The sequence below is a fragment of the Aspergillus eucalypticola genome (assembly GCF_003184535.1).
Source record: "Aspergillus eucalypticola CBS 122712 chromosome Unknown BO83scaffold_22, whole genome shotgun sequence".
Lineage (NCBI taxonomy): Eukaryota > Fungi > Ascomycota > Eurotiomycetes > Eurotiales > Aspergillaceae > Aspergillus > Aspergillus eucalypticola.
The window spans coordinates 278,709-303,202 of NW_020290296.1; the positions used below are offsets into that span (position 1 = coordinate 278,709).

General features: G+C 50.7%; 11 protein-coding genes across 11 annotated transcripts; 4 read left to right on the plus strand and 7 right to left on the minus strand.

The window, feature by feature from the left end:
- Positions 1–427: 427 nt before the first annotated feature.
- BO83DRAFT_410133 (uncharacterized protein) lies at positions 428–3,515 on the minus strand (the record flags this gene model as incomplete). Its single annotated transcript, XM_025534190.1, has 15 exons — positions 3,217–3,515; positions 2,959–3,055; positions 2,749–2,891; positions 2,670–2,673; positions 2,514–2,646; positions 2,382–2,426; positions 2,106–2,166; positions 2,000–2,056; positions 1,774–1,823; positions 1,492–1,495; positions 1,187–1,305; positions 919–1,011; positions 845–874; positions 513–646; positions 428–488 (listed from the first exon to the last, which is right to left on the minus strand). Exons 1-15 carry the CDS (start codon positions 3,293–3,295, stop codon positions 428–430), a joined length of 1,110 nt encoding a protein of 369 aa, XP_025385467.1. The 5' UTR covers positions 3,296–3,515.
- Positions 3,516–4,031: 516 nt separating this feature from the next.
- Positions 4,032–4,541, plus strand: BO83DRAFT_98700 (uncharacterized protein). The gene has a single exon (XM_025537770.1). The coding sequence runs from the start codon at positions 4,122–4,124 to the stop codon at positions 4,404–4,406; it is 285 nt and encodes a 94-aa protein (XP_025385468.1). The 5' UTR covers positions 4,032–4,121; the 3' UTR covers positions 4,407–4,541.
- Positions 4,542–5,081: 540 nt separating this feature from the next.
- Positions 5,082–6,015, minus strand: BO83DRAFT_401076 (uncharacterized protein; the record flags this gene model as incomplete). The annotated part of the gene is made up of 4 exons (XM_025533442.1): positions 5,082–5,416; positions 5,481–5,653; positions 5,782–5,858; positions 5,974–6,015. The coding sequence occupies 4 exons, from the start codon at positions 6,013–6,015 to the stop codon at positions 5,082–5,084; spliced, it is 627 nt and encodes a 208-aa protein (XP_025385469.1).
- A 615-nt stretch (positions 6,016–6,630) lies between these two features.
- Positions 6,631–8,710, plus strand: BO83DRAFT_98705 (basic helix-loop-helix domain-containing protein). Its single transcript, XM_025537771.1, has one exon. It carries the CDS (start codon positions 7,083–7,085, stop codon positions 8,559–8,561), a length of 1,479 nt encoding a protein of 492 aa, XP_025385470.1. The 5' UTR covers positions 6,631–7,082; the 3' UTR covers positions 8,562–8,710.
- On the plus strand, positions 8,711–9,186 carry BO83DRAFT_98690 (uncharacterized protein). Its single transcript, XM_025537769.1, has one exon. The coding sequence runs from the start codon at positions 8,860–8,862 to the stop codon at positions 9,109–9,111; it is 252 nt and encodes an 83-aa protein (XP_025385471.1). The 5' UTR covers positions 8,711–8,859; the 3' UTR covers positions 9,112–9,186.
- A 689-nt stretch (positions 9,187–9,875) lies between these two features.
- Positions 9,876–11,171, minus strand: BO83DRAFT_380575 (putative mitochondrial 2-oxodicarboxylate carrier protein). Its single transcript, XM_025531776.1, has 5 exons — positions 11,005–11,171; positions 10,935–10,945; positions 10,841–10,870; positions 10,689–10,775; positions 9,876–10,614 (listed from the first exon to the last, which is right to left on the minus strand). Exons 1-5 carry the CDS (start codon positions 11,080–11,082, stop codon positions 9,903–9,905), a joined length of 918 nt encoding a protein of 305 aa, XP_025385472.1. The 5' UTR covers positions 11,083–11,171; the 3' UTR covers positions 9,876–9,902.
- A 172-nt stretch (positions 11,172–11,343) lies between these two features.
- BO83DRAFT_410135 (putative GPI anchored protein) lies at positions 11,344–12,941 on the minus strand. The gene is made up of 3 exons (XM_025534191.1): positions 12,775–12,941; positions 12,053–12,723; positions 11,344–11,987 (listed from the first exon to the last, which is right to left on the minus strand). The coding sequence occupies exons 2-3, from the start codon at positions 12,702–12,704 to the stop codon at positions 11,416–11,418; spliced, it is 1,224 nt and encodes a 407-aa protein (XP_025385473.1). The 5' UTR covers positions 12,705–12,723; positions 12,775–12,941; the 3' UTR covers positions 11,344–11,415.
- A 259-nt stretch (positions 12,942–13,200) lies between these two features.
- BO83DRAFT_380577 (kinase-like protein) lies at positions 13,201–15,011 on the plus strand. The gene is made up of 5 exons (XM_025531777.1): positions 13,201–13,714; positions 13,775–14,106; positions 14,162–14,502; positions 14,558–14,717; positions 14,785–15,011. Exons 1-5 carry the CDS (start codon positions 13,530–13,532, stop codon positions 14,943–14,945), a joined length of 1,179 nt encoding a protein of 392 aa, XP_025385474.1. The 5' UTR covers positions 13,201–13,529; the 3' UTR covers positions 14,946–15,011.
- On the minus strand, positions 14,962–17,192 carry BO83DRAFT_439518 (cytochrome P450). Its single transcript, XM_025536183.1, has 5 exons — positions 16,895–17,192; positions 16,604–16,821; positions 16,355–16,541; positions 15,263–16,299; positions 14,962–15,191 (listed from the first exon to the last, which is right to left on the minus strand). Exons 1-5 carry the CDS (start codon positions 17,076–17,078, stop codon positions 15,120–15,122), a joined length of 1,698 nt encoding a protein of 565 aa, XP_025385475.1. The 5' UTR covers positions 17,079–17,192; the 3' UTR covers positions 14,962–15,119.
- Positions 17,193–18,196: 1,004 nt separating this feature from the next.
- Positions 18,197–19,465, minus strand: BO83DRAFT_318768 (uncharacterized protein; the record flags this gene model as incomplete). The annotated part of the gene is made up of 1 exon (XM_025527751.1): positions 18,197–19,465. One exon carries the CDS (start codon positions 19,463–19,465, stop codon positions 18,197–18,199), a length of 1,269 nt encoding a protein of 422 aa, XP_025385476.1.
- Positions 19,466–20,203: 738 nt separating this feature from the next.
- BO83DRAFT_366041 (5-oxoprolinase) lies at positions 20,204–24,477 on the minus strand (the record flags this gene model as incomplete). The annotated part of the gene is made up of 7 exons (XM_025529696.1): positions 20,204–20,348; positions 20,405–21,608; positions 21,660–21,845; positions 21,900–23,329; positions 23,386–23,484; positions 23,536–24,391; positions 24,441–24,477. 7 exons carry the CDS (start codon positions 24,475–24,477, stop codon positions 20,204–20,206), a joined length of 3,957 nt encoding a protein of 1,318 aa, XP_025385477.1.
- Between the last annotated feature and the right edge of the window lie 17 nt (positions 24,478–24,494).

The window sequence follows — 24,494 nt, forward strand, 5'->3', positions numbered from 1 at the left end:
GAGGAGGAGGTCGAGCAAAAGACGAGAGGGGAAATCAAAGGAGGGGGGGAGGATATGTGGGTGTGGGTGTGTGTGTGTGGGTGGGCGTTGAGCAGGTGGTCGCGATGAGTGTAGGCAAAACAAGGCACGTAGCCAGAACACCACCACTACCACCACCACCACCACCATTAACAGTAAGAGAGATAGAGAGAATACGGTCACATACCAAAGCTCGCAGAAACTGATACTATCTCCGAAACTTAAAGGATGATTGAGTGTGGTTGTCAACAATGGGGAGCCTCTTTACCCACGGGTTGTCGCGATAATTATCGGGGGATGATTGCTTTCCAGCAGCAGCACCGCCCATAATCGCCGTCGCAGTTGGAATGGGAGTTCGTCCCTTTCCTGCAAAGCTGGGGTGGGGTACCCCAACGGCCAATCAGCAGCCTCATTCACAGAGACGGTGTCCCGGTGACGGATCTAAACCCAAAACGAGCTGGTGACCCCAGCTGAGCAGTTGCTTGACCAATCACCGCTTGAGATGGCGCCATGGTGGACAGGCTCGATACAATTCATTGGCTGGTTTGAAGACTATGGGAGAGTTCGGCCACACCGCCCATGGGGGGTTAAAACCGTTTGGCGCCTGTTCCGCTGACCAGGTCGCGTCCTTACCATACCGAAAGTTACTTACTTCCCACTGCTACTAGTAGATACAGACAGTACTATCAGTAGGTGCCGGTAGCCTACCTACTACTTACCTGCCTTGGTACATCTCGTCGCCTAGTAGGTCAGAACAGTGCCCACTCACTAACTACATGACTAGTCATCTGTAATTGGTGCCTATCTCCAAGCGCAACCAAAAAACCTGTTCAGGATTGTGAAGGTGCGTTGCTCCCTCATGGTTGGCTTCTCAGCTGGTCGAATGAGAAGCCGAGAGACTGTGATTAGACGAGTGGCGCCCTGGAACCCCTTCCGGCTGGCTTCTTTCCTAGTCCAGTAGATCCTGGTTAGAGCAGCCGGGGATGCAGAAGCCTACTTGGACCTCAGTACAATCTCCTCCTATCCATGGCGTTTCTGCATTAGAATGCTTATCACGGCCGATAGCTTCTTAGTTGGGTTGCATCAGGCAACTCCAGGGAGAGACATGTTACGTACATTCGCTGCGTAAACTGGCTAAAGTCCAAAAAACCAGAAGCGAATGAATTACCTTTGCACAGTCCCGCAAATCTCCCATATGCGAGCTTTTGTCTCTTTTAGGCGATAGTAAACTAGCGTCGAGATCAAACGGAACGGTGTTGCCCGCCGGATAATTAACCCCGCCAGAGTCTGATTATTTTCCTGTTGCTACTTTAGAGGAATTCCTCAGCTTGAATTGAAATTCCTGTATCTTTTGCTCCCTCTGTCTCTCTGATATTGAAACTTTAATTCCTGGCCGGTTCGGAAGCTCTTCTGAACCCATTAGCGTCACAAGTTACTGGATGGATGGTGAACTCTCTCGCCTGCATATCATACGTAGCTAGTAGCTACTGCATCCTAATAGCACCTGCACGTACAAGAGAGTCGGCGGCCAAGCATAGGGGCCGAAGAGCTCTTGCCATCGCCATGACCAACCATCATGATACATACGTAGTGAGAACTCCCTTGCAGTAACCGTGGATATCGGCCATGCCCTCCGAACCTTGACGGGACGGGACGGGCACGATTTGCGGGAACCAATGCTATTCCTTCATTAGGCTTCCACTTCTGGTGCAAGTAGCGGGCTTATCTGTTGATTCCGCATTCGGCAGAATCGACCCGACTTGTGGTCTGATACCGGTCATCCATTATCATCATTCCACCAGCAGCTGTATGTACGATGGTGTCATCGTTGGGAATGGCGGCGTCAGGTCGCATACCAGATTATTGTCCGCTGGGGGGGAAGTCTACATAACGATCGGTGCAGGAATTCAGGTCAGTGGGCGTGGTTCATGGTGTAGTAGCTGGTCGGGTCGTGACATACCACCTATCGTGTCTGCGGCACTTCGAACCAGGGTTGACAGGCTAATCTCTGCTGGTGGCTTCTTTCGGGCTATCAGGACTCCCCGATTGATTTGATGCTGCAAGGTGATTGGCAATTTACTTTTGACAGCATTCCAGACGCAGCTCAATTGTTTTCCCACTCGCCGGATCATAAGGCTCCCCACATTCCTGGTGGCTTGTATTTCAAATCATCGAGCATGAAAAGCCAAAAGGCAAATGGTGGAATGAATGGAATTAAATCTTGTCGCGACGCGCGGGTGCGCATAGGGAGGCGCTTCTTATGAAGACTGCTCGGAATAACGCGAGAAGAATGAAGCTATTACCCCAAGAGCAGGAAAAAGGAGAAAACAATAGGAAATTAAACCAGCTCCCGCGCTTGGGACGCCGACGCATTGCACCAACCCCACCCCATAATTCAAAGTAGAAGCCTATCAGATGGCACAAGTTGGCGCACTCTTTCTCGGGAGGCGACAGGATGCACGGTGTCACGGACCGCCTTCTGTGTCAGTTCCAACCTGGAGACGCTCGGACGCCCCGGTGTCTCTTCTGGAAGCCTGACTGCTTCTTCCTAAGGTTCCCAAGGAGGCGGTTCCATGCTCATCTTCGTACTCGAGGTGGACGTGCGCAATTAAGATGAGAAGGAGGGTTCTCGATATGCGAAGGAAGCCGACCTTACTAGCCTGACGATACCGTATCCCGGGCAGGTGCCCGGTGTGTGTCTCTCTCCCCAAGATAATGGTGGATGTATACCTCCTAGATACGAGCGGTATGTATGCCTGGAGCTAAACCTAGTGCGATGGACATCGTATTGTGTTCCATGGTAAAGGCGGTGTTTTGTGCCGCTCGTCGGTCCTATTAGCGTGCAGCGATTTTGAGCATGATCATCCAGAAGCCTAGGTAGTAAGTAATAGTAGTAGTGATGAACAGAGGTAACCTGGATAGATATCGAAGTTGCTGAACAGAAGGAGATCGTTTCCCTCAATTTCCCTACCACATGGTACGCCACGATCATTCATCCCTTCCCCGATACCCGCCATGAAGCACTCCGGCGGAGAGCCTGGGGAAATAATGATTAAAACTAAAATTACCGATAATCATCTTGAAACATCTAATCCATCCTGAGGAACCCCTCAGTACATTAGCAGTAAACTATGATGTCATCGTTCCCTTTTCAAAATCAAAATTGAAAAAGCAAAACCATGATTTTCCAAATCTCACGTTCCATGGTCATTAGTCCGCCCGTCAGGATGAATGATCTGGTATGCTTGGGGCTTGCCCAGCCTGGCATCTGATACATTCCCGAGTGGGTTCCTAAAGTCGAGGGTAAGGAAGTATAGCAGGTTGGCTGCTCCTATAGCAGGCGTCGGGGTTGTAAGTCCGACGGCGATAATGATTGCTGTCTTAGCGCCCTTTTTGGTTTAATACGATGGAAGTATATGGCGCAACGAGATACTTTGTAAGAAATAGCAACCAACCAGAATCCAACCTGGGATAAGATGAGTGATAATAAACCGGATAACTAACATCTTGCCATGGGGATAACACCCCTCCCCCTCCCAAAGGCTGACCTCGAGTGAGTCATTCTAGTCTCTCTCTTTTTATTTTTCTCTTAATTATTTCTTGAACCTGGCAAAAAAGGGACAGGTGACAAATATAGTAGTACCTGGATGCTCATGGGATTGAGAGGGGAGGCTAACCTCCCCCATCCGGACGGTGCTACCCTCCTTGATGGATGCTTTTCTGACCGTCTCTCCTACACCTACTTTACCCTACCCCTCCTGCCCACCAACCACACGCCCCCCTTTCTTCTGCTTGTATTGGTCTCATCCCCCTCCATCTTCAACATACTTAGCTTCCCACGCCTTAGCTTCATCGCCACCAAGACTTGCCTTTCCCTTCCCTCCATTTCATTAATTAATAAAATGTATTCATTCTTCTTGTAATTTTGTTTTGCCCGCTATTTTAGTGTTGCTTCCCGTTTCTGATTATTTCTTTTTCTGTTTAAAATTAAATAATATTAATTTGATTCCCACACCCTCTACACCAAGCTGAAGAACCGGTTTACGCATGTAATCCCCGTAGATGCTTTGTTAAGCCTCGTCGATTGAGGATCGACGCCCTGCATGACCTTGAACGTGATATATCAAATGAGAGGCTGTGAAGAACGCCGCGAGAGTCTTTTTAAAGTCCCCCTCATCCCCTCGTCTTTTCAAGCCTGGGTGTTCTCTTTTCTTTTGATCTTATCTGGAATACTACTACTACCGATCATACCATCTACCACCTTGAATCTTGGAATCCCGTCAACAGAAGCTGGGACTTCTTCATTTGATGACTGTTGCGTCGTCCGGCTGCGCCGCATTGATTCTCCCGCGAATTGCCTGTTTACGGTCACCGTCGCTCAAGGGTAGTTCCCAGTAACTTGACAGTACAGTCTCTCAGAGTCGCTGAGCACGAACCCCTCACTGTTGCGACATCTCACACCCAACAGGGCACAAGTAAGTAATCACAGCTAAATACCTTGTCATTTCCTTTGCCCCGGTCTCCTTCCATACTTTTTCGCATATAAGCCCCTCCTGCCGCTGAGATAAGGCGGCTGGCTTCATAAGCGCTTTCATTGTTACTCCCTTCTCTTGTTTGCTTTTTCATTTCTGCCTGGTCTCTGGACGCCTTGAGCCTCACCTCTGTCTACCTCTGTTACTCTTCCTTTTTCTTTTCATCACTTACCTCCGCGGGGCCATCCCTTCTACTATCACACTGTGCGTCTATGACTGTTGCGCCATCAACTGCACTATTTCTGTCACTGCCACATGAAGGATATGACTAATACTAATACCTCTTGTACAGGTCTATGAAGAAAATCGCTCATACCTGACGCCGGACACATCTTAACCTAGTAAGTTAGTTTTTCTACAATTTCGTATATTGTTCTTGAGTTCTCGATTATTTTTGCCCTGCATCATGTTCCTTTGAAGCCTGGTCGCACTGGGGATTGAGGATCCCGCTTGGAGAAGATGCAAGCAAGCCTGAACACGCTCTACCTCCGATGATGGAGGAAGCAAAGCCAAAAGAAGGAGGGGTATGGGTTACTCCTCATTCCTCCAGGATGTGATATCCGGCAGAGATATTGCCGGGGTTGTCATGCCTTCAACCGAGCTGTTGTCTGGGAAGAGCAACAAGCGACGGTTGCAGCACAGCGCCGTTGGGCTCCAACCCCTGCATGCTCTCCCGGCGGAGGGAGGGTAATACCCACTGATCGCGGGTCGGAGGTCGAACAGTTCGCGGGAAGACAGTGAGCAGGCGCCTATGAGATGCTCCAATTTGCTCCGACATCCCCAAGGGGTTGAGTTACCGCGGGGCAACCTTGGAAGGCTCATTCTTGTCTCACGGACCCCGAGTCGGAGAGCGCTTCCCGGTTGGACTAAAGCGGGGAGGCGGTAATCGGCGAGAAAAGAAAAAGAGGGGAGAGGGGAACAGGAGAGGACATCCTGCATCGTCGTCGTGATTATTGTCACACACAGTCACATACGCCATGTCTATGTCTCGCTTAACAATATCCCCAGGGCACGCCGAGAGGAAAGGGGAATCACGGGGAGGCCGAGGGGGTAGGATCGCAGCGGGTGGCAGATTTCCGGGGCAAATCGATGGCATCTCCACACTTTCCACTGCCACGCCCGCATACTGCCACCAGTGACCGCTTGCCCCCAGCAGTCCCACCGCCCGGGGAATGCTCAACACGATCGGTTTTGCCTCTCTTTCTCCTCCCTCTTTAGCTGGCCCCCCCACGGTGCCTGTTTCACTTTCAGCCCATCAAGTGCATCCATCCATCCACATTCATCTCTCGCCTCCTCCACTCCCTTCCCCTCTTCCCATCCCAGATTCTCCCAGCTTCTGTCGCATATACCCCAGACCCAACTCGCATCATCATACAAAACAGTAATTCTCAGGAAGCGCGCTTTCCATCCCCCCCACACACACACTCAACCTCCCCCGGTGTGCAAGTACAAGGCTCCATCTCATTTTATCTTGTTCGTTCCCCGTGGATCTTCCTCACTCTCAACTGTGACCGGCTCCGACTGCTCTTATCGCTTCCCTTTTCCCTTCCCTTTTTGCCCTTTTCCCCTCCCCCATTGTTCCAGCCCATCGCCTCCGCGGCCCCATCTGGCCGCCTTTTCACGCTCTCAACTCTCTCTTTCTGTCTCCCCTTTATTTTGCCTCGCTTATGGCCACGCAATTCTGTTTCCCTCTTTGACCTCTTTTTCCTACTTTCTATTTTCTTATTTCCCCAGCTGCTATCTTCCCCATTTTCAGGTCGCTTACCACAGACCTCATTGTGCAGTCTGATCTTCCTCTGTGCGGTTCACAATCAACGAGGCAGCCTATTGGGTTTCGGACTCCGCCCACGATAGTGGCATTTTCCGAGGCGTCCGCTTTCGAATCTTACCTTTCCACCACAACTTCGCCCACCGCGACCAGTCAAATCCGATCGCGAACTACCCCTCGCATTCGCCTTGAACCCATCCCGGCTTCAGCACCAATCGTATCTGTGCCTCATCCAGGAAGCGTCTACCGCGCAGTTTCCTGCTCGTCAAGTAGACATTCCCGCTCTTCTGGTTGGTAACTCCGTGCCTTCCCTGTTTTGTGGTGGTCTGAGCCACCTCCTGTCTCTCCTCTCCCTGAAATTAGATCGTGGCTCATTGTAATGTCGCCTTCTTTCTCTGTTTGATTGAGCGCTAACGGGCACTTGTCCGATCTGTCAGATTTTCTCCTCGCCACCCTCGCAACTTGCCCGAACTCGTTGATGAGTTTAACTCACCGCTTCCATCACCGAACCTCTTGACTATTCTGCGAAGAGGCTAAACCTTCACACGAGGAGCATTTCTCGCTCCAAATTCAGCTTGGGGTTTACTGTGCTCGAACCCCCTAGTCCCACAAGCATCAGCGAGTTCGATTTTGAACTGTAAGACTCCCCTGGAAGACGCAGTCAGCATTCTGCCTGAGTGCTTGCTTAGGCTCGCTGTAAACTGGCGGAAGCGAGCATTCTTTATCGAGAACAAACCTGACAAACGCAGCAGTGATCAGTATTCATGATGTCACAGTCGAACTATATGTCCAATCAGTTTGGCAACCCCAACGAGGGGGTTGACCCGTCGGAGCTTAGTATGCAAAACGGTGGTTTCATGTCCTACCCATTTACGTCGCAGCAGAACTTCAACTTTGGAAACTCGGGTATTGATACAGATGAGTTGTTGGACCTGGAAATCAACGGACAGAATGGCATGCAGCAGAACTTCCTCCAGGACCAGCATTCGGGTGCCGGAATTTCCATGAGTCATCCGGGGCAGATGTCTCAGATGTACTCCAACACGCCGGATGGAGCTCCCATGAACAGCCCGTTCATGCACAGCTTCAATTATGACCATTTTCGATCCATGAACCAAAACGGCCAGCCCGGCTCTCATCTACAGAGTGGATCCCAGTTCGAACAGAGTTATCTGGCTTCCAAGGGCCGCCCGAGTTTGCAGGCAGTGGACCGCGCTTCACTTGATGCGCGCAGTCCGATGACTCCGAAGACCCCAGCCCTTGGTGCATTGACCCTGGGAACCCCAGAATCTGGAAGTTTTCCTACGCAGCCCATCCGGACTGGCCTGCAGCATCGCCACCAGAAGACACTGTCAAACCAATGGGATGGTACGCCAGGAAGTGCCCACTCTTTCGTGGAGTCCCCAATCTCCTCCCCCGGCCACCCCCACCACGCGGGAATTTCAGAGATCCTCAAGTCTGGTAAACATGCTTCCTTGCCGGCCAAGGTTGATACGCACATGCCAGGCAGTGCCCAGGACCTAGAATCCCAAGAGGCCAAGCGACGCCGTCGGCGGGCCTCCCATAACCTGGTCGAGCGCCGGCGACGGGACAACATCAACGAGCGCATCCAGGATCTTTCCCACCTCGTTCCCCAGCATCGCTTGGAGGATGACAAAGTCCGGAAGCAGCTTGTCAACAACACAGCAATGTCTGCCACTGGAGCCACTCCCAATGCCGCGACGTCTTTGCTGGCTGGAGGCAATGGCCGCCGGGCCACTGCGGGTAACATTACGATGGGTCTGCCAATCGAGGAGAAGGAGAAGGGCCCGAACAAGGGCGACATTCTGAACGGTGCCGTAGGCTGGATGCGTGACCTAATGTGGGCCCTACATGTTAAGCTCCAGCAGGAATCGGAGCTGGCTGAAATCATCAGCAACTTGGGTGGAACTTGGCCATTCGAGCAGACCGAAGAAGAGAAGCGGATGAGAACGGAGATTCTCGATGCTTTGGAGAAGAACGACCCTAGTTCGTTCACTTATAGCAGGGCACCCGGAAGCGGGCTGCGAGTACCGAAACATACGAACATGGCAGGGGACTCTGTGGCTGGCAATGGGGCTTTGAGCCCCCAGAGCCTGAGCCCCCCGTTCAACGGCAACGGCGGTAGCAATGGAGGCTCCGGGCAGGCTCAGTACTGGAGCAGCTCGGGTCACGCGGGCATGAGCTTCAAGGAGGAAGACGAGTATGCGATGGAGATGAATTAGATACATTTCCGCTAACTATCGCTCGAGCTCTCATTTCTTCAAACGAACGCATGTTATGAGCTATTGCATACAAGGGCGTCAAACGGACGGGTAGTTGACCGGCGTACACGGAAGCGCCTTATCATGCCATCGAGGCTAAAGGGCCAGTTGAACTTTCTTTTCGTCAGTTGTTTGATACTTCTCGCGTGTGGTTCTCGCTATACTTGCCTGGGATTGGCTGTCTCGGATTCTTATTGTCTTTAATTCTTTATTCATTGCCTAATTTCTGGTGGGACTTTACTTGTTGAGTTGAGTGTCTATGTGCTTATCTTGTGAATTTCCAGTTAGCTATCTTGGGTTGCGCGTTTCTTGCTGTTCTTTTGCGCATAATGGTGAGCAAGGTCGGAACACGACATGTCTTGCGTCATTTGGCTTCTTCTCCTTTTACATCGATACCCTTTTCCCATTGTCCCGGTTTCACAGTTTTCAACTTTCCTACTTCATCCTTAATATCCTTTTGGCTACTTTGACCCCATTTCGGATGTCATTTACGGCTGCTATCTATTTTTGATTTAAATTACATAGCATGATTCAATGATACAATGGTGCATTCGGTGCATGCAACTTTACTCTCTACTCAATGCTCACTTTCCTATAAATTACAATGGAAGTTACTACAGTCATTAGCCCTGCCACAGGCAATAGAAGCCTAAACATCAGCAGTAGATGGATCAACACGTGTCCTGCACGCTATCGAGCAGGCACATGGAGTGTTCTAGACCCCATACCCTAAGAGTCTAACCAGCAAATGATAGTAGTCCAAGGGTATCTGATGTCTATCGTAGCGCCCGCCATCATGCAGTTCCCCGGGGACGATGATTGCCCGACTACTGTAGGTACCAATCCTGGTGAGACCAGGATGGCCCCATTCCATGGGTCCAACCGTACATACGTACATACATTAGACAGACATATCACATGCATTTCTTTCTTTTCCGCATATCTTACTTGCTTATTCTCACGCTGTGCATACAGCTAGCCACTTTTGCATGGTACCTACTTACAATAGTACATGAATAGTATGAATCTAGTAGCAATCAATATATGCCAGTATCTACAGCACTATCTCAAAAGCAAATATTGGAAAGGAAAGAGGGAAAGGAAAAAAGGGGGAATACTTTCAAATTCAACATGAGACGAACACCATCAAACAGATCCTTCATACCCTCTCTCTTTTACTTCTTTTTTCTTCTGTCCCGTCTATTTCTATTTCTATCCCCCTATCTCTAGTAAAGTAGAAATATAGAAACTGAACAAGAAAAGAATTTATTCCCAAAAAAAAAAAAAAAGGGAAAGAGGATCTTACTCGCCCCTCATATTCCTAAAGAAGTCCATGACTCCTGTAAACACAACAAGAAGGATACCACCACCAGGACCCAATCTCAGCACCTTGGGCAAGAATCCCTTATACAAAGCAGCGAATCCTTCCTCCTTCATGACAGTTCCAACGGCAGGCCAAGCCCAGTTGTACTTGGGCACTTGGCCGGGAACCTTCGAGGTGTTTTGAATACGGGACTTGACGACGTCCATGGGCGTGTTGAGAATCGTACCGGCCGTACCACCGATTGTACCCGCGATCAAGTCATTACGTGTCTGCTGGCTCTTGTTGCCCGGCTCGGCGGCAGGGAGCTGCGCGCGCACCTGGAAGATACAACCGAAGTAACCCGAGTTCCAGAGAATGTGGCGCCACAGGGTGGATTCCAGACCGTTGTACATAGCGAGGGGTCCCTCCGCGGCGACGATCTTCTTCACGACGTCCAGCATGCCGTTGTATTTACCGGCCGAGGCGCGGTCCTGCAGACGGATCTTGACCAGCTCGAAGGGCACGACGACGAACGACTCGGTCGCTCCGGCCGTCGCTCCCGTCAGGATCGCCAGTGACTGTGTTTGCTTCTCGGCGCCGAACAGGTTGCGGTAGAAGGCGCCCCAGCTGTCGTTGGCGGCAAATTTGGTCGCGCGCTTGGGCGCTTCCATCAGGATGGGAGCGGAGATACCGCGGTACAGGCGGGAGAAGCTGTTATGGGGAGAGGTGGGTTAGTCTGGTTGTGAGGGGGTGGTTGGGGAGGGCGAGGGAGTTGGTTGGCGTACCCCTCGTTCTTGACGATCTTGCGCAGACAGTCGAACATGCCATTGTAGTATTCCTCACCGGCGACTGCGGTACCCTTCTGGAGTTGACTGTAAGGTTGGATTAAGTTAGTGGGTAATTGCAATTGGGGAGAGATAAGAGAAGCAGAGCTTACACTCGAGTCTTGACCACGTCCAAGGGGTACCTGGGGGGAAAGGGATTAGTATTGGCTGGTTGGATTGCGTCGATTGAGGGTGGGAAATGCGCACATAACCAGAATCTATGGCAGAGTTAGTCGCGTGCTCCGGTGAACTGGCAGCGGGATCACACCATACGTACCTCGGACACACCGGCGACGGCACCGGCAATGAATTGGTAGCCGAAGGGCAAGGGCTTCTGGGTGTCGTTGTTCGACATGGTGATGAATTGGCCAAAAGTAGGCGTGCAGACGAAACAACAGACGGTGAAGACGAGTCGGGAGAGGGGAAGAAAAGAAGAAGAAAGAGGGAAGAAGTGATGGAGAATGAGATTATCGAGGGAGGAGGCCGCAGTCGGAGAGGGTCGGGGACTCACCGGGACGTCGCCCGATCGGGTAAAATGCCGCCCCACGTGCCGCCCCACGGGGCTTTTTGACGCTTACTTATACCTGCCACCGCATTCATCGCTTCGTTAGTTATCACATTGTCATTGTCATTGTCATTATCATTTTGCTATGCATGCTCTCATGATCTACGTATCGAATCAATTCAATCATAACGCCAGGGCCACCATCATACCCATGCCCATCACCCCCCACTGCTGCCGCAATTGATCACTCCCACTAGTGGCCTGCTCCTTGGCCACGGTCTCCGTCGCCGTTGACACTGCCGTACAGCTGGTCCCGCACTGGTATCCCGACGGACAACAACCTCCCCCGACGGATTGGGCGCAGCTGAACCAGCCAGTTGCGCATCGCCCAGGCGTGCTTGTTGTGGTCGTGGATGCCGTCGTCGTGGCCACAGGGACTACAATTGTTACTCCGTCGCTAGTGAAGGTCGTCGAGGGCGTTGCCGGGCAGGACGTCGTGTCGCAATCGCGGCCAGTTCGGCAGCATCCTCCATGGTAGACGGCAGAGCAGGCGTAGAACCCGGTTGGACAGACCGATGCCGTACTGGTAGTTGTGGTTGTTTTGGAGTTTGTGGAGGTAGATACAGTGGTAGGTCGAGAAGGAGGCACCAGATCACCCGTGGTTTGCGTCGCAGTGGTTTTAGGGATGGTGTGTGTGGATGTTGATAGCATGACGGTTGAGCTTACCGTGACCGTGATGGTGAAGACGCGCATACCTGAGCTGTTAGCCTCAATAGCGATATAGAGTAGGGGAATTTTCAGTTGATTGCAGGTTACTTACATCCCCCGGTGACACATTCGTACCCTGGGATACAGCATCCACCACCCAGAGATGACGAACAGCTAGAGTATCCGTCCTGGCATGATCCAATTGTCCCCGAGCACGTCTCTCCCTTCGGACAACAGCCTACGTCACCAGATCCTGTGTCGTTGACCAGAACGCACGTGTCGCTTGTACTGCAGCAGCTTTCGGGCCGATCTATCGATGAGCATCCGTAGGTGCCGGAAGGACATTTAAATTCTCGCCGAAGAAGCGGTGAGAAATGTTCACTCCACCCGCGCCGTTCGATCTCAAGGTCGCTCGGGTAGGAGGGTCGAAAGGGATACGAGCGAGGTTGAAAGTCGACCTTCTCGGTTGTGTCGAGACTATAAGGTTGTGCTTGCGATGAAGAATCATTGACGTTTGATGTGTTGCTTGTTGTATAGGCTTCGTCGAACAGCCAGTAGTCGAGGAAGAATTTCTCGCCTTCATCGTCGGTCATCTTATGGACTCCGCGAACAGGCTTTTGGGATAGGTATGACTCGATAAGAGCATTGTGTTGAACGATCGAATCCGTATTCTGGGAGTCAGTGGGAATAGATACATTGCTTGCGAAGGCTTGTCCTGCGATTGATGGGCCGAGGATGCAGGCCAGTAAAGGTATTGACAACATGAGATCGTAGTTACTAGGACTGAGTCATAGTCAGCGCACGAAACATTTCCAGGAATGAAGTCGCACATACATAAGTAGTATATATTATCGTCTCCCGAAAGGACGTTATCGGAAGAGCTCCGTGATAAGTCGACCGACAAGGTGACAAAATATAAACGACCGGGATCAACTGCAGATCATACCGGCACTAAATACACGAAGCGCTAAGTATGAAACTAACAGTCGGGGGCAACCGACTCTCCTCTCTGCCCAAAGACAGTGTGGCTGGGAAAGAGTGGGAACAACAATTAACAAGGCGACGGGGGCCTCCACCGGTCCCGATCGGGAAATAATGCCAATAAGGTGCAAATAAATGGATACCTGATTGTGCCGGCAGTATTCTACAGTAACCGCTTTGCGTCATGGCGGTGGGCCCCTCCGTTCCATGGGAATCAAGAAAGTGGAGAGAGAGAGAGAGTCTCAGCTCTATTCCATCTTGACAGCTGCCCGTCCATGGATCAGCTTATCATTGGATGATGGAGAAATGTTGACTGTTGGAAATTGGAGAATGCAACTGTTGGTCGAACTAACTATAGAAAGGAGTGAGGAGGGCTGAGAAGGTGCGCGGGTAATGGCGAGCAATATAGATCCAACATAACCCATGTTACTCCCTGCACAGCGCCATCTACTGGCGTCCCGATTAGTGGGAGGGCGCTTGCTGCTCACAATGGCAGGGATTGCTACCCCCCATCTCATCCCAGCAATGGTTCTTTTAACGCGGCCTGTCCCCCTCGACTTATTCCTCTCCTTTCATCTTCTCTCCCATCATCTCTCTCATTCTCAATCATGGAAGATTCATCGTTTGAATACCCCAGCGACATTCTCTACACCCAGGAGCCTCTCTCGGGATACAAGTTTGGCGGATATCATCCCGTCCGTATCGGTGATACTTTCAAAGATAACCGCTACACTATACATCACAAACTCACGTGGGGAGGTTTCTCCACCGTCTGGCTTGCCCATGACAATTTGTGCGTCACAGATACCCATCTGTCCCATTTCACATGAATAAACACTGAGAACTGAAATAGGCGACACCGATGGGTCTCCTTGAAGATCAAAACCGCAGACACTTCGTACAGTTCTCAAGAACTCCAAAACCTCCAGCAGCTGGAGAAGATTGCCGCTCCGGACGATCTCTCGTCCAAGTACATTCTCCACCTGCTGGACGCTTTCATCCAGCCCGGCCCCAACGGCATTCACCAATGCCTGGTGTTCGAGCTGATCGGTCCTACCATCGATCGCATCATCACTGACTACCGCGAGCTTTCGGATTCCCTTGATCCACAGACCATTCTTCGCTTGTCGAGGCAGCTTCTCAAAGCTATTGAATTGGTCCATAATGCGGGGGTGGGGCAGATAGGTAAGCTCCTACTTCTAATCAAGCTTTGAGTATTTTCTTTATTAAGTCGAACCAGACATCAGCGGCAGAAATATCGTCTTCAGCGGTAGGAACCTGTCCTATGCATCGGAGAAGATCATATTTGCGGTCTTTGGCTCGCCCGAGCATGAACCAGTGACCCACCTCGATGGCACTCCGTTGCACAAAGGCTTCCCAGCGGCTCTGTTTGGACCGGTGAGTTGGGAAGACTGGCTAGAGGAGTTTGCCGAGGAGCTCCGCATCTTCGACCTCGGAGAAGGATTTGCCCAGGAAGAGAAGTCGAGGATACTCGCGCAACCGGGTCCTTCGCGGGCGCCTGAGTTGATTTTCACGGGGAGGTCTGATCACAGGACTGATCTGTGGCATACGGGCTGCATGGTATGTGAATCGTCAAGACAAAGTCACCAAAGAATAGATACTGACAAGATTGCAGCTATTCTTCTTCGTGTTCGGGACATACCCCTTTGACTCCGATGTGGAAGATATGGTAGTGGTCGAGCAGATGATTGACCTTCTGGGGGAGTTACCTCAAGAATGGCAACCTACCTGGGACCGTATGCGCGCGGAAGCTGGAGACATGATGGATTTCCAAGGTAAGATATAATAAAACCCTGCTAGTTGATGCACCTGTTCATCAGCATGCTGATCTCCAAATACTAGGTGACGAGGTCTTCACTCTGGAGGACCGCTTCGATAAGGAAGTAGCCGAGCCAGAGCTTGCTCCTCTTATCCCGATCATCCGCGCATTGCTTGAATTCCGGCCTTCAGAGCGCATTACAGCACCGCAAGCCCTTGGTCTCTTGGGAACTCAGGGACAGTGAACGAAGTCATGAATTTGAGTTAGCTAGTCAATTTAGCATTTGCTGCAGAGAAGAGAATATAATATATACGTTTTTGTAGTTTATACAATGATTGGTAGTAAGGGAATATGACCAAGAAGAGCATCATTTGCTAATAGTAGCATCCATCTGCAGTACCAACCATCACGCTTAGAGTTAGGTGGCTCTCTCAGCAAGATGAACTTTCACCACCGTCCCATCGATAGGCTTCGCGGTGACCTGCATAGTCTAGTAAACCAGAAAGTAAGCCACCCTTCTACCAACTCGGAACAAAGAAAAACCAAGGAAAGAAAACTTACATTGAACAATTCCGTCTCCACCTCATACTGCCCCTTGGCAGCATTTAAGATAGGCGCCCCAGTCGCATCCCGCGCAAGAGCGCCCACCCCCACCTTCTCGAAATCGAAGCGCCGAACCGTACACGCCAGGATTACCCGGGCCTCCAGGTTGGCTAGCTCTTGACCAATACAGTTGCGCGGGCCGCGCTCGAACGGTCTCCACGCGCTGGCGGGAACATGGGCGCTTGCGACCGAACCATCCCCATCCCCCTGATTCTCCGCGCTATCCGGGATCAGTCCTAGACCGGTATCTGTGTTTCCCAACCACCGCTCTGGGATGAATTCATCTTTTGTCGGTCCGTACACTTTCTCCTCACGATGGACGAGTGTCGCGTTGAGATAGACGACTACTCCGTCCAGGCAGAGCGTCTTCCCGTCTGGTAATTGCACGTTGAAGCCTGAACCTGGGGGCATGTACCGCGCTGACCCGGATGGTGGGTACAGTCGCAGGATTTCCTTGATCACAGCAGAGGTATAGGACATCCGCTTCAGGAGTTCTTCTCCGCCCGGGGCAAGGAGCTTCTCTTGCACGGCTGCGGGGGATGGATCTGGTCCGAAGAGGTCGTCTAGTTCGCGGCGAACTTTATCCAGCACGCGTGGGGTGCGACTGAGGATATAAAAGGTCCACTGCAATACGATACTGGTGGTATCGTGACCGGCGAAAAGGAAGCTTTTGAGCTGGTCGCATGTTTCCTGGATGACTTGGGTATTTAGTTGGTCGATGTCCTGTAAACTCAGGGAGAGAACACTCCGGGAGCGCTTCTCCGTCGACTTGGACTTGAGCTCAGCAAACTTCGATTTGATGTGTTCAGCTATCAGCTGATCAATGCGTCGAGACAGAGTTCGACGCCGCCAGTTTAGGCGGGGGTCCAGCCAGTCCCATTGCACGCTGCTGCCTCTACGGTATGTGGTCGTTAGCTCACGGTAGAGACGAACGAGCTCATCCTGTTTGCTGCGGTCGAGCTGGGCATGGAAGTCTTTGTCCATGGTTACTGCGCCTGGGGGATAGTTAGAACGAAAAGCGTGCCATGTAGGAATAGGTGTGTGACCTACCGATGATATCAAAGGTAAGACTGACGCATCGCTCGTCGAGGGAGAATTTCTCTCCACTACGAGCGTACCCGTCAAGAATATCAGTGAACTGAATCGCCTTGTCCAAGATACATGGCAGCAAGGTAACGAGGTGCTGAGGCGCAAATCCGGGGTTGAACCGCTTGCGTAGACCCTTCCAGTGCTCTCCCTAGTGACATAGGTTATCTTAGAAAACTTGTATACAAACCAAGAATACGAGTGAAGGCTTACCTGCTGCGTAATGATGGAGTGCGGTCCCAACAAAGGCTCCAGCGCGCCCATGGTGGGCGATTTCTTCATACTATACGGAAAGCTTTTGGAGCTCCGGGCAATTTGTTCTGCGATCTCATGGCTCCCGACCACACACAGCCAATACTGTACAGGCCGGAGATCATAGAGAATGAGAGGAGGATTCCCCAGATGTTCCTGGATTTCTTGAAACACGATGTCTGGTTGACAGTGATATCGTCAACTATACCCATCCTGATCATGAGGACGACGAGGGCTTTGATTCTTTCATACCGATGTGCCTTCTCTCCTCACCTCGGGCAATAAACTCGTGGAGCGCTTTCATGTGGCCCCAGATGAGGGAGGGAGGGAGTTGCGGCCAGTCAGCATACTTCTGGAAGCGGGAGTAGCGGATCCGGTTTATGAAGTAAGAAACCACTAGAGGCAGGAGGATTAGGAGGATAGTTTGGACGAACATGACGGTTGCTTCATGCTAGTCCAGTGGACAGGAGTATTTTTCAGGCTGTCTAGATCGACATGAGGTGAAATGGGAGTGAGATGGGGGGAATGAGTTCGGGAACGAGAATTTTTCTTGCTTCAGTGAGTTCCACTTGCCCATGGGGTTTGTCCCGTGCCCGAGTTTAGTTGGTGGATGAACAACAATTCCGATAAGCTTATCGCTTCTAACTAGTTTCTACTAGTGTTCCACCATTACTACACTGGATTACAACCTGGCTTAAAACAAAGCGTTTTATTGGGCTTACGTGAGTAACCTCGATATATAGCACCCCGCGGTGACACCAAATACCATTGTAAGGATCGTCGTGAGCCAGGTTCGCATGATTCCGCTCAGTTGCATCGGGGTTTGAATCTTGCATGAGGCCGCTGCAAGCGCCCGCCACGTGGTCGTCTTCATTGACTGGGAAGAAGAGCATTCGGCATAATCTAGCATACTCATGAAAATGTAGCAATAGGGTATAAAAATGACTAGACTGAAAGATGCGAGTGTGTAACTACTAAGATGCAACATCATCTCACTTTCCGGCCCAAAACCTGAACTAGAATATAGTATAGTGCCTCTAGTGTTTATAGTACCCATGTTACTACGGAATCAATACCTAGCAGTAAATCAGTTGTTGTATCATCATACCAGTGTTTCTTGCCGACGTACCCCTCCATGGTTAACCCCCAGCCCTTGAAGCAACACCTCGCAATTATGAAAATTCACCATGGGTTTTGACCGATACTAAGCCAATATTTCATCTTCAAGATCTGCTTAGACCAGAATGAACACCAGTAAGATCCAGTGCGGATTGCAGCAGATCAGCAGTCCGGCAGAATACTATTAACTTGATCAGAACATACTATGTCTGAAGACAGAACGGGATGTTTTACCAGACATTTATCCAGACATTCATTGCATATGAGTGGGAAAGCGAAACCTTCTAGATATGATTTCACATAGAATATTGCACAAGGATCGCCTACCATCACATATGTTTCAACTTTTTCAACTCTCAACCAGCCAACTGCCCCATTCCAAATTATGAACCTACCACCGAAGGTAAGGATGTGTGAGATATCCGTCTCTGGGGACTAACGTGAAATCGCAAGAAGCAGGTCAAAGCCTTCCCGGAGTCGCTCTCTATCCTGCTGCCCGAGTTCTCCATTGCCTGCATTCTCGATCAAACGCGTTGCCTTTTCCAGTTTCGCCGGAAATACCTTTGCAACCAGTGCCTGCACAATTTCCTTTCGAGCCGCGGGATTGTCGATTGCAAGCAGGATCGAAGCGAAGATATGTGTCTTATTCACAAATCTCGCATCGCCGACCTTATTGAGAAGTCCCTGCATCTTGCGATTATATAGCAGCCGGTACCATCTTAACCGCTCTGCCGAATCCTCTTGAGTATCCAGAGACTTACCATGCTCTACGGGGTCCATATCCCTCATGATCCATTTAGGGAATGTAGCATAGCCCAGGAACCGTGGCATGGTCTGCACCTCATCCCAGTCAATAATTCCACTCACATTACACTGCTCATCGACACGGATGTTCGTGGAGTCAAACTGTGGCACTGCAAGCACGAACGTCTCATCCTTTTCGTCTTTCTGGCTCGTCGACAACGGCATACATCCGATCATTATTTCCAGCATTATAAGGCAGCCAACGTCAAATGGGCCTTCTTCTTCTTTCCCGCTGGGTGATCTCAAAAGGCGCTCACGCAAAAAGTCCACAGTGGACTCGTAAGGACCATACTCCGCATACTGCACATCAGTCCCGGACCCCCTCCACGAATGGTAGCATGGAAGCACCCGAAGATCGCCATGGACATCTGGTCCCAACGTACCAATTCCGTCGAAGCAGAAACTGTGAAGCTTTGCCATAGTCTCTGCGATACTGTCCAGGATGCGCAGTCGTTTTTGGTCCAATGACATTGCCCCTGAGTCGTCGAACCAGGCATCCGAGACCAATGTTCCTGGGACGAAACTCTCAACGATGTACGGTGTTTCCAAGACATTTTCTGATGAGACATCGAAATCGTACACTTCTGGCATGGGGAAATGGGCTCGCTTTTGGATAAATTGCATCATTTCCACCTTCGCAACCAAGGCACTTTTGGCAGTCTCGGTGCAGTGCTTTGGACGGCAGCTGATGGGTAGGCGGATGATATAACGCACCTGGTCGTCAAATTCGACCACATGAATAACATTACGGCTGCCTTCATGACAAAAGAGCACACTTGCAGTTGTAAATGTGTCTATATTTTGCTTTCGGCGGACCTCAACGGCAAGAGTAGTGAGTGCAACAGGGCTAATTGTGAGAAGGTCATTGAATTGCTCTTTCGCCGGCGCTGGATGTGGCATTTTGGTGCCTGTACCACTTGTATCACGTATTGAGAACGCCATGGTTGTTTTCTCGTTGGAGATTAAGAGGATAAATTAGAACGAAACCCAAAATTTGAGGTAGATTTTGGATATGTGGAGCCAAGCGTAGCGAAAACTAACACTTTTGACTGTAAGTAAAAGGTGAAAACCATTCACGAGGCCTTCACGAGGCCTTCACAATGCACAGTGAATGCATTCCTCATATTCACTGAACTCCTTATCACAGAATAACATAGAATAACTACGCACAATGGAGTAATCAAAGCTCTTCCCCTTCCATGAAAAGTCTCAACACAAGCTATTTTAACTCTCCCTGACATATAATCAACTAGACCCCACTTGTCTGAACCAGGATACGGCCAATTTACAGGCATATCCAACTTATTGTTCGAGACTACTAGAGGGTGCCTCTCGAGAGAGCAATGGAGAGCAAGATATTCTTCAAGAATACCATCCTTGCGATGACTTGATTGGTGATTTCTAGCAGAGACTCCACCTGCTTGTGTCCCCATGTCCCCTACGGTCCAGATTGACTATCCTACCCTTGAAGAAGAAGCACAATGAAATAGGCATGTTACAAGTCAATATATCGAAATGGTAATCACATGATCGCCGGTTACACCCCCAATGTACTCGTCCCTCTTGTTCATACACTTCGCCTCGCAAGCTGCTCTATGAAACCGCAGGACTCTCACCCTCATCAACCAATATAAGTGACTATAAAGATGCTTCAGCAGTGGCACTGAAACTGTGAACACTTCCCCGTGCTTCGAATACTACCCGATTCTCCTCCAAACTGTTACCACTACAGATGGGTATGGCGTTCCCATCGGATGGCGTTCCCCAGCCACCTCCACCAGGACTAGTACTCATGTCAGCCAAGCGTAAAACGATGGAAAGGTAAGCTCCTCTACTTACGTGTGAATTATAATACGCTCTCCAGGCTGCACTTTGAGCTCCATCTTTCCACCAATGTTGATCGTTCGTTCAGTCCCATCCAGCTCTTTCTTCACGTACAGATTCAATCCCGCCTGGCCAGACTCACCACCTGCCAGCCCATATGGGCGATAAACGCGACGTTCGCTCAGCATAGAGGCCGACAGGGGAATGCGGAACTCCAGTTCCCGAACCACACCGTCTCCACCGCGGTAAAGTCCCCTGCCACCAGACCCCTTGCGGATAGAGAACTGTCGCAAAATAACCGGGTATCGCAGCTCGTACACTTCTGCATCGGTGATCCGAGTGTTGGTCATATGGACATGGACACCGGATGTACCATTCCAGGTTGGACCGGCGCCAGAACCACCACATATGGTCTCGCCGACGCCGAAGCCCGGGATGTCGTTGCCAGTTTCGTCTAGTCCACCCATTCCGAATGAGATGATATTGCAGCATCCTTGCGAGGCTGCACAGGCTTGGAAGGCACCTAGGACGACATCCGTGATACGCTGCGATGTGATAGGATTACCGGCGCAGACGGCCGCATACCCAGATGGATTGATAAGCGTGCCGGAAGGAATGATAACGTTGATCGGCGCCAAACAGCCTTGGTTCAATGGGATGTCAACATCGATAAGGGCGCGCAGGCTGTAAATAATTGCCGAGTGGGCGATTGCTTTGGGGGCATTCAGGCAGTTGAACGTCTCTCGCCCGGTGCCAGTAAAGTCGAACTCGGCAGATCCGGTCTCTGCGTCGATGCGGATCTCTAATCTAATCTCTGTACCATCATCCATGAAGTCAGAAAAGCGGAGGGGCTGGTCAGCAGCCTTCTTGCCAATAGTCTTAAGCAGCTCTCGTACTGCCGTTTCAGCATTCTTTTTAATGGCGTCCATGTAGAAGTGGACTACATCAAGCGTGTTCTCTAGAACGAGACCTTCCAGCAACTGTGCACCCTTCTGGTTGGCTGCAATAGCTGCTTTCAGGTCGGAGACATTGTCTTTGTAAGTGCGAGTGCCACTGCAACCTGGGTACGAGGCTGGCTCGTCATTTAAAAACTTCCGCACCATGTCTTCGTCAAAACGACCTTGTGATACCACCTTGAAACCCATGGTCATGGCACCTTCCTCATATAACATTTTACTGTCTGAGGGCATAGACCCTGGCGCAATTCCTCCGATTTCGGCTGCAATTATAGTTAGACATGACTATCCCATCAACAAGCGGTGTTGCTTACCATGATGGCCTCGAGAGGCGACATAGAAGATGATCTTGCTGCCTTGCTGATCCCAGACAGGAGTAATGATAGTTATGTCCGGAAGATGCGTTCCGCCAGCAAGTGGATGATTGGTGAGAATGTGGTCTCCTGGTGTCAGGTTTCCGCCATACTGTTCATGCTGATACCGCACAGCATACTCCATACCTGAAAATGGCCCAAGTCAGCTGTCGCTGAGAAGTATAGGAAAGCAGCACTTACTGCCGAGATGAACAGGAACATTAGGTGCGTTCGCCACAAGTTTTCCGTCAGGTGAAAATACTGCACAGGAAAAGTCCAACCGCTCTTTAATGTTGGTTGAGACGGATGTCTTCTGAAACATCCGGCTCATCTGGTCGGCAACCGACATGAATCGATGACCAAAGATTGAAAGCTTGATTGGGTCGACCACCGTTGCGTTGTCGAGTTGATTCTTGACTGACTGAACATTCAGAATTACATGGCGAGATAAGATAGTGGCCGATGCATGGGGTTCAACGACAATGGTTTGTGTCTTGTCGATGATCATGGCTGGTCCTTGGATGAAGCTGCCTGGCTTCAGGTGCTCTAAGAAGAAGACTGGCGTGGCGACACGCCCGACGCCTGCAAAGTACACCTCTGTGGAATCGTCCCGGCTTTCTTCTCCGATGGTTAATGTCGCAATAGATCGCAACTCGGGCTGCGGCGCCTCTGGGGGGACCGAAATGGCCTTGCCTACTCCACGTACACGTATATCTTCGATTAGAATATTGCGACGTGGGAAGGTGAAGGAGAATTCGCGCTGATGCTCTTGAGTGAATGCTGCCCCATAGTCTCCGGAATCCGGTCTAAGGACCATCAGTGTATTATCGGTTCCTTGGTAGCGGAGATTAAGGTACACTTCATACTGTATGTGAGTCTCCTCAATACCGTCTGCGGTCAAGGCTTCGGTGACCTTTGCCTTGAGAGCCTCAATACGGCCATAAATTATTTCCATTGCACTCACGTTAAGAGCTCCAGACGCAGGTTCCTGGACCTCATGCACGATATCAGCAAGAGCCATACCATATGCGGAGAGAATCGACGAATAACGGTGGACTATGACGGTCTTTATGGATAATGACGATGCAATTGCACATGCATGTTGCCCACCTGCTCCTCCAAAACAGGCCAGGTTATGTGCTGAAGTGTCATATCCTCGTGCCTCGGTCAATGCCCGGATGGGCTTTGCCATAGATTCGTTTGCAACTTGAATGAATCCCAGCGCAATTTCCTCTGGTGTCTTCCGGTGACCTGTCTCTGCATTGATCTTATCTGCCAGTTCCGTGAACTTTTGACGAGTGACCTCGACGTCAAGGGGCTCGTTCTCGTTAGGCCCAAAGATCTTGGGGAAATAGTCTGGGAGCAGGCGGCCCAGGAACAAATTTGCATCAGTCACAGTCAATGGACCTCCTTTGCGGTAGCAAGCTGGCCCTGGATGTGCGCCTGCAGATTCTGGTCCGACTACGAAGAGCCCGTGCCGCCAGAACAGAATGCTGCCACCACCAGCCGCTACTGTATTGATGTCTAGCTGCGGAGCCATCACTGTCACTCCTGAGATGGTGTTCTCGAAGGTATGTTCTAGCTTGCCGTCATACCGTGAGACATCAGTACTGGTGCCGCCCATGTCAAACCTAGCTATTCGGTCAGCGAGTATCCTCCTCAATCTGTCGCCCGGGATGAGACATACCCAATAACAGGTTTACGGTCTTCTGGGTCAAACGAGGTGCCTGCGTAGCCTACAACACCACCTGCGGGGCCTGACAAAATTGCGCGCAAACCGGAGAACCTAAACACAGTGAGCTTAACTCGGGCTATATAGATGGGAAGAAGGTAATACTTTTGAGCGTTTACCAGACCACCATCGCTTTGCATGAAATCGCAGCGCGTATCTGACGATTGTAACCCATCTTGGAAGCCGGATCGGAAACCTTGGATATATCGTTGGATCACCGGCGTCAAGTAGGCGTCTGCCGTAGCTGAAGCGCCTCGAGAGGTCATTTTTATCATGGGAAGCAGCTGACTAGACAGCGAGATCTGCGTAAACCCAATCTCGTTGGCAATCCTTTCGATCGCCAATTCATGCTCTTGGAATGTATACGAGTGTACGAGACAGACAGCAATGGAGCGATATCCCTCATCGAAAAGCTTTTGCAAACTCTGTCTCGTCTTCGCCTCGTCGAGAGGCTCTAAGACGCGGATGACCTCTCCACTGACCCCCTTCTTCAGGTAAGGGTCTGTCTCCAATGCCGCTTCAAGGCGTTCCTTATCTGGAACAGGATTCTGTTGATAGCCCTCTATAGTGACTCGCTCATCGATCTCGACCACATCTTCATAAAGCACGTCGGGTCGCTGGATGTTCAAAGCAAAGAGCTTAGGACGCGACTGAGTCCCAATGCGAAGTGCATCCTTGAAACCCTTTGTGATCAGAAGCGCCACTCTTTCTCCTTTTCTCTCTAGCAGAGCATTCGTGGCTACCGTCGTTCCCATACGGATACTGACGCTGCCAAAATCCGATGTGGTGAGTTTCTGGTCGCGGGGAAAGCATTTCCCGGTTGCTTGTTCGAGAATCCGGCGGATGCCTTCAATCGGGGCGTCTGCGTAGTTGGCTGGATCTTGCGAAAGCAGCTTGACGACAATGTCTTCCTTGCGGCCTTCTACAATCCCCAGACAATCAGTGAACGTGCCACCACGGTCTACAAATGTCAGCTTTGCGGTCACCCGTTTTCAGGCCGTGTAACTCACCAATGGCAATTTTGATATTGAGTTTCGATGAAGACATGATTATTGATTGAATAT

What these genes read in the sequence shown, in the direction of transcription:
- BO83DRAFT_98700 (XM_025537770.1), top strand. Translation starts at nt 4,122, where the DNA reads ATGACCTTGAACGTGATATATCAAATGAGAGGCTGTGAAGAACGCCGC.
- BO83DRAFT_98705 (XM_025537771.1), top strand. Translation starts at nt 7,083, where the DNA reads ATGATGTCACAGTCGAACTATATGTCCAATCAGTTTGGCAACCCCAAC.
- BO83DRAFT_98690 (XM_025537769.1), top strand. Translation starts at nt 8,860, where the DNA reads ATGTGCTTATCTTGTGAATTTCCAGTTAGCTATCTTGGGTTGCGCGTT.
- BO83DRAFT_380575 (XM_025531776.1), bottom strand. Translation starts at nt 11,082, where the DNA reads ATGTCGAACAACGACACCCAGAAGCCCTTGCCCTTCGGCTACCAATTC. An exon ending in GACGTGGTCAAGACTCGAGT is followed by an intron (nt 10,776 to 10,840) that starts GTAAGCTCTGCT and finishes CCAACCTTACAG; the next exon opens with TCAACTCCAGAAGGGTACCG. An exon ending in AAGATCGTCAAGAACGAGGG is followed by an intron (nt 10,615 to 10,688) that starts GTACGCCAACCA and finishes TCCCCATAACAG; the next exon opens with CTTCTCCCGCCTGTACCGCG.
- BO83DRAFT_410135 (XM_025534191.1), bottom strand. Translation starts at nt 12,704, where the DNA reads ATGTTGTCAATACCTTTACTGGCCTGCATCCTCGGCCCATCAATCGCA. An exon ending in CGAATGTGTCACCGGGGGAT is followed by an intron (nt 11,988 to 12,052) that starts GTAAGTAACCTG and finishes CTAACAGCTCAG; the next exon opens with GTATGCGCGTCTTCACCATC.
- BO83DRAFT_380577 (XM_025531777.1), top strand. Translation starts at nt 13,530, where the DNA reads ATGGAAGATTCATCGTTTGAATACCCCAGCGACATTCTCTACACCCAG. An exon ending in TGGCTTGCCCATGACAATTT is followed by an intron (nt 13,715 to 13,774) that starts GTGCGTCACAGA and finishes GAACTGAAATAG; the next exon opens with GCGACACCGATGGGTCTCCT. An exon ending in TGCGGGGGTGGGGCAGATAG is followed by an intron (nt 14,107 to 14,161) that starts GTAAGCTCCTAC and finishes AAGTCGAACCAG; the next exon opens with ACATCAGCGGCAGAAATATC.
- BO83DRAFT_439518 (XM_025536183.1), bottom strand. Translation starts at nt 17,078, where the DNA reads ATGTTCGTCCAAACTATCCTCCTAATCCTCCTGCCTCTAGTGGTTTCT. An exon ending in TGAGGAGAGAAGGCACATCG is followed by an intron (nt 16,822 to 16,894) that starts GTATGAAAGAAT and finishes ACTGTCAACCAG; the next exon opens with ACATCGTGTTTCAAGAAATC. An exon ending in ACTCCATCATTACGCAGCAG is followed by an intron (nt 16,542 to 16,603) that starts GTAAGCCTTCAC and finishes CTATGTCACTAG; the next exon opens with GGAGAGCACTGGAAGGGTCT.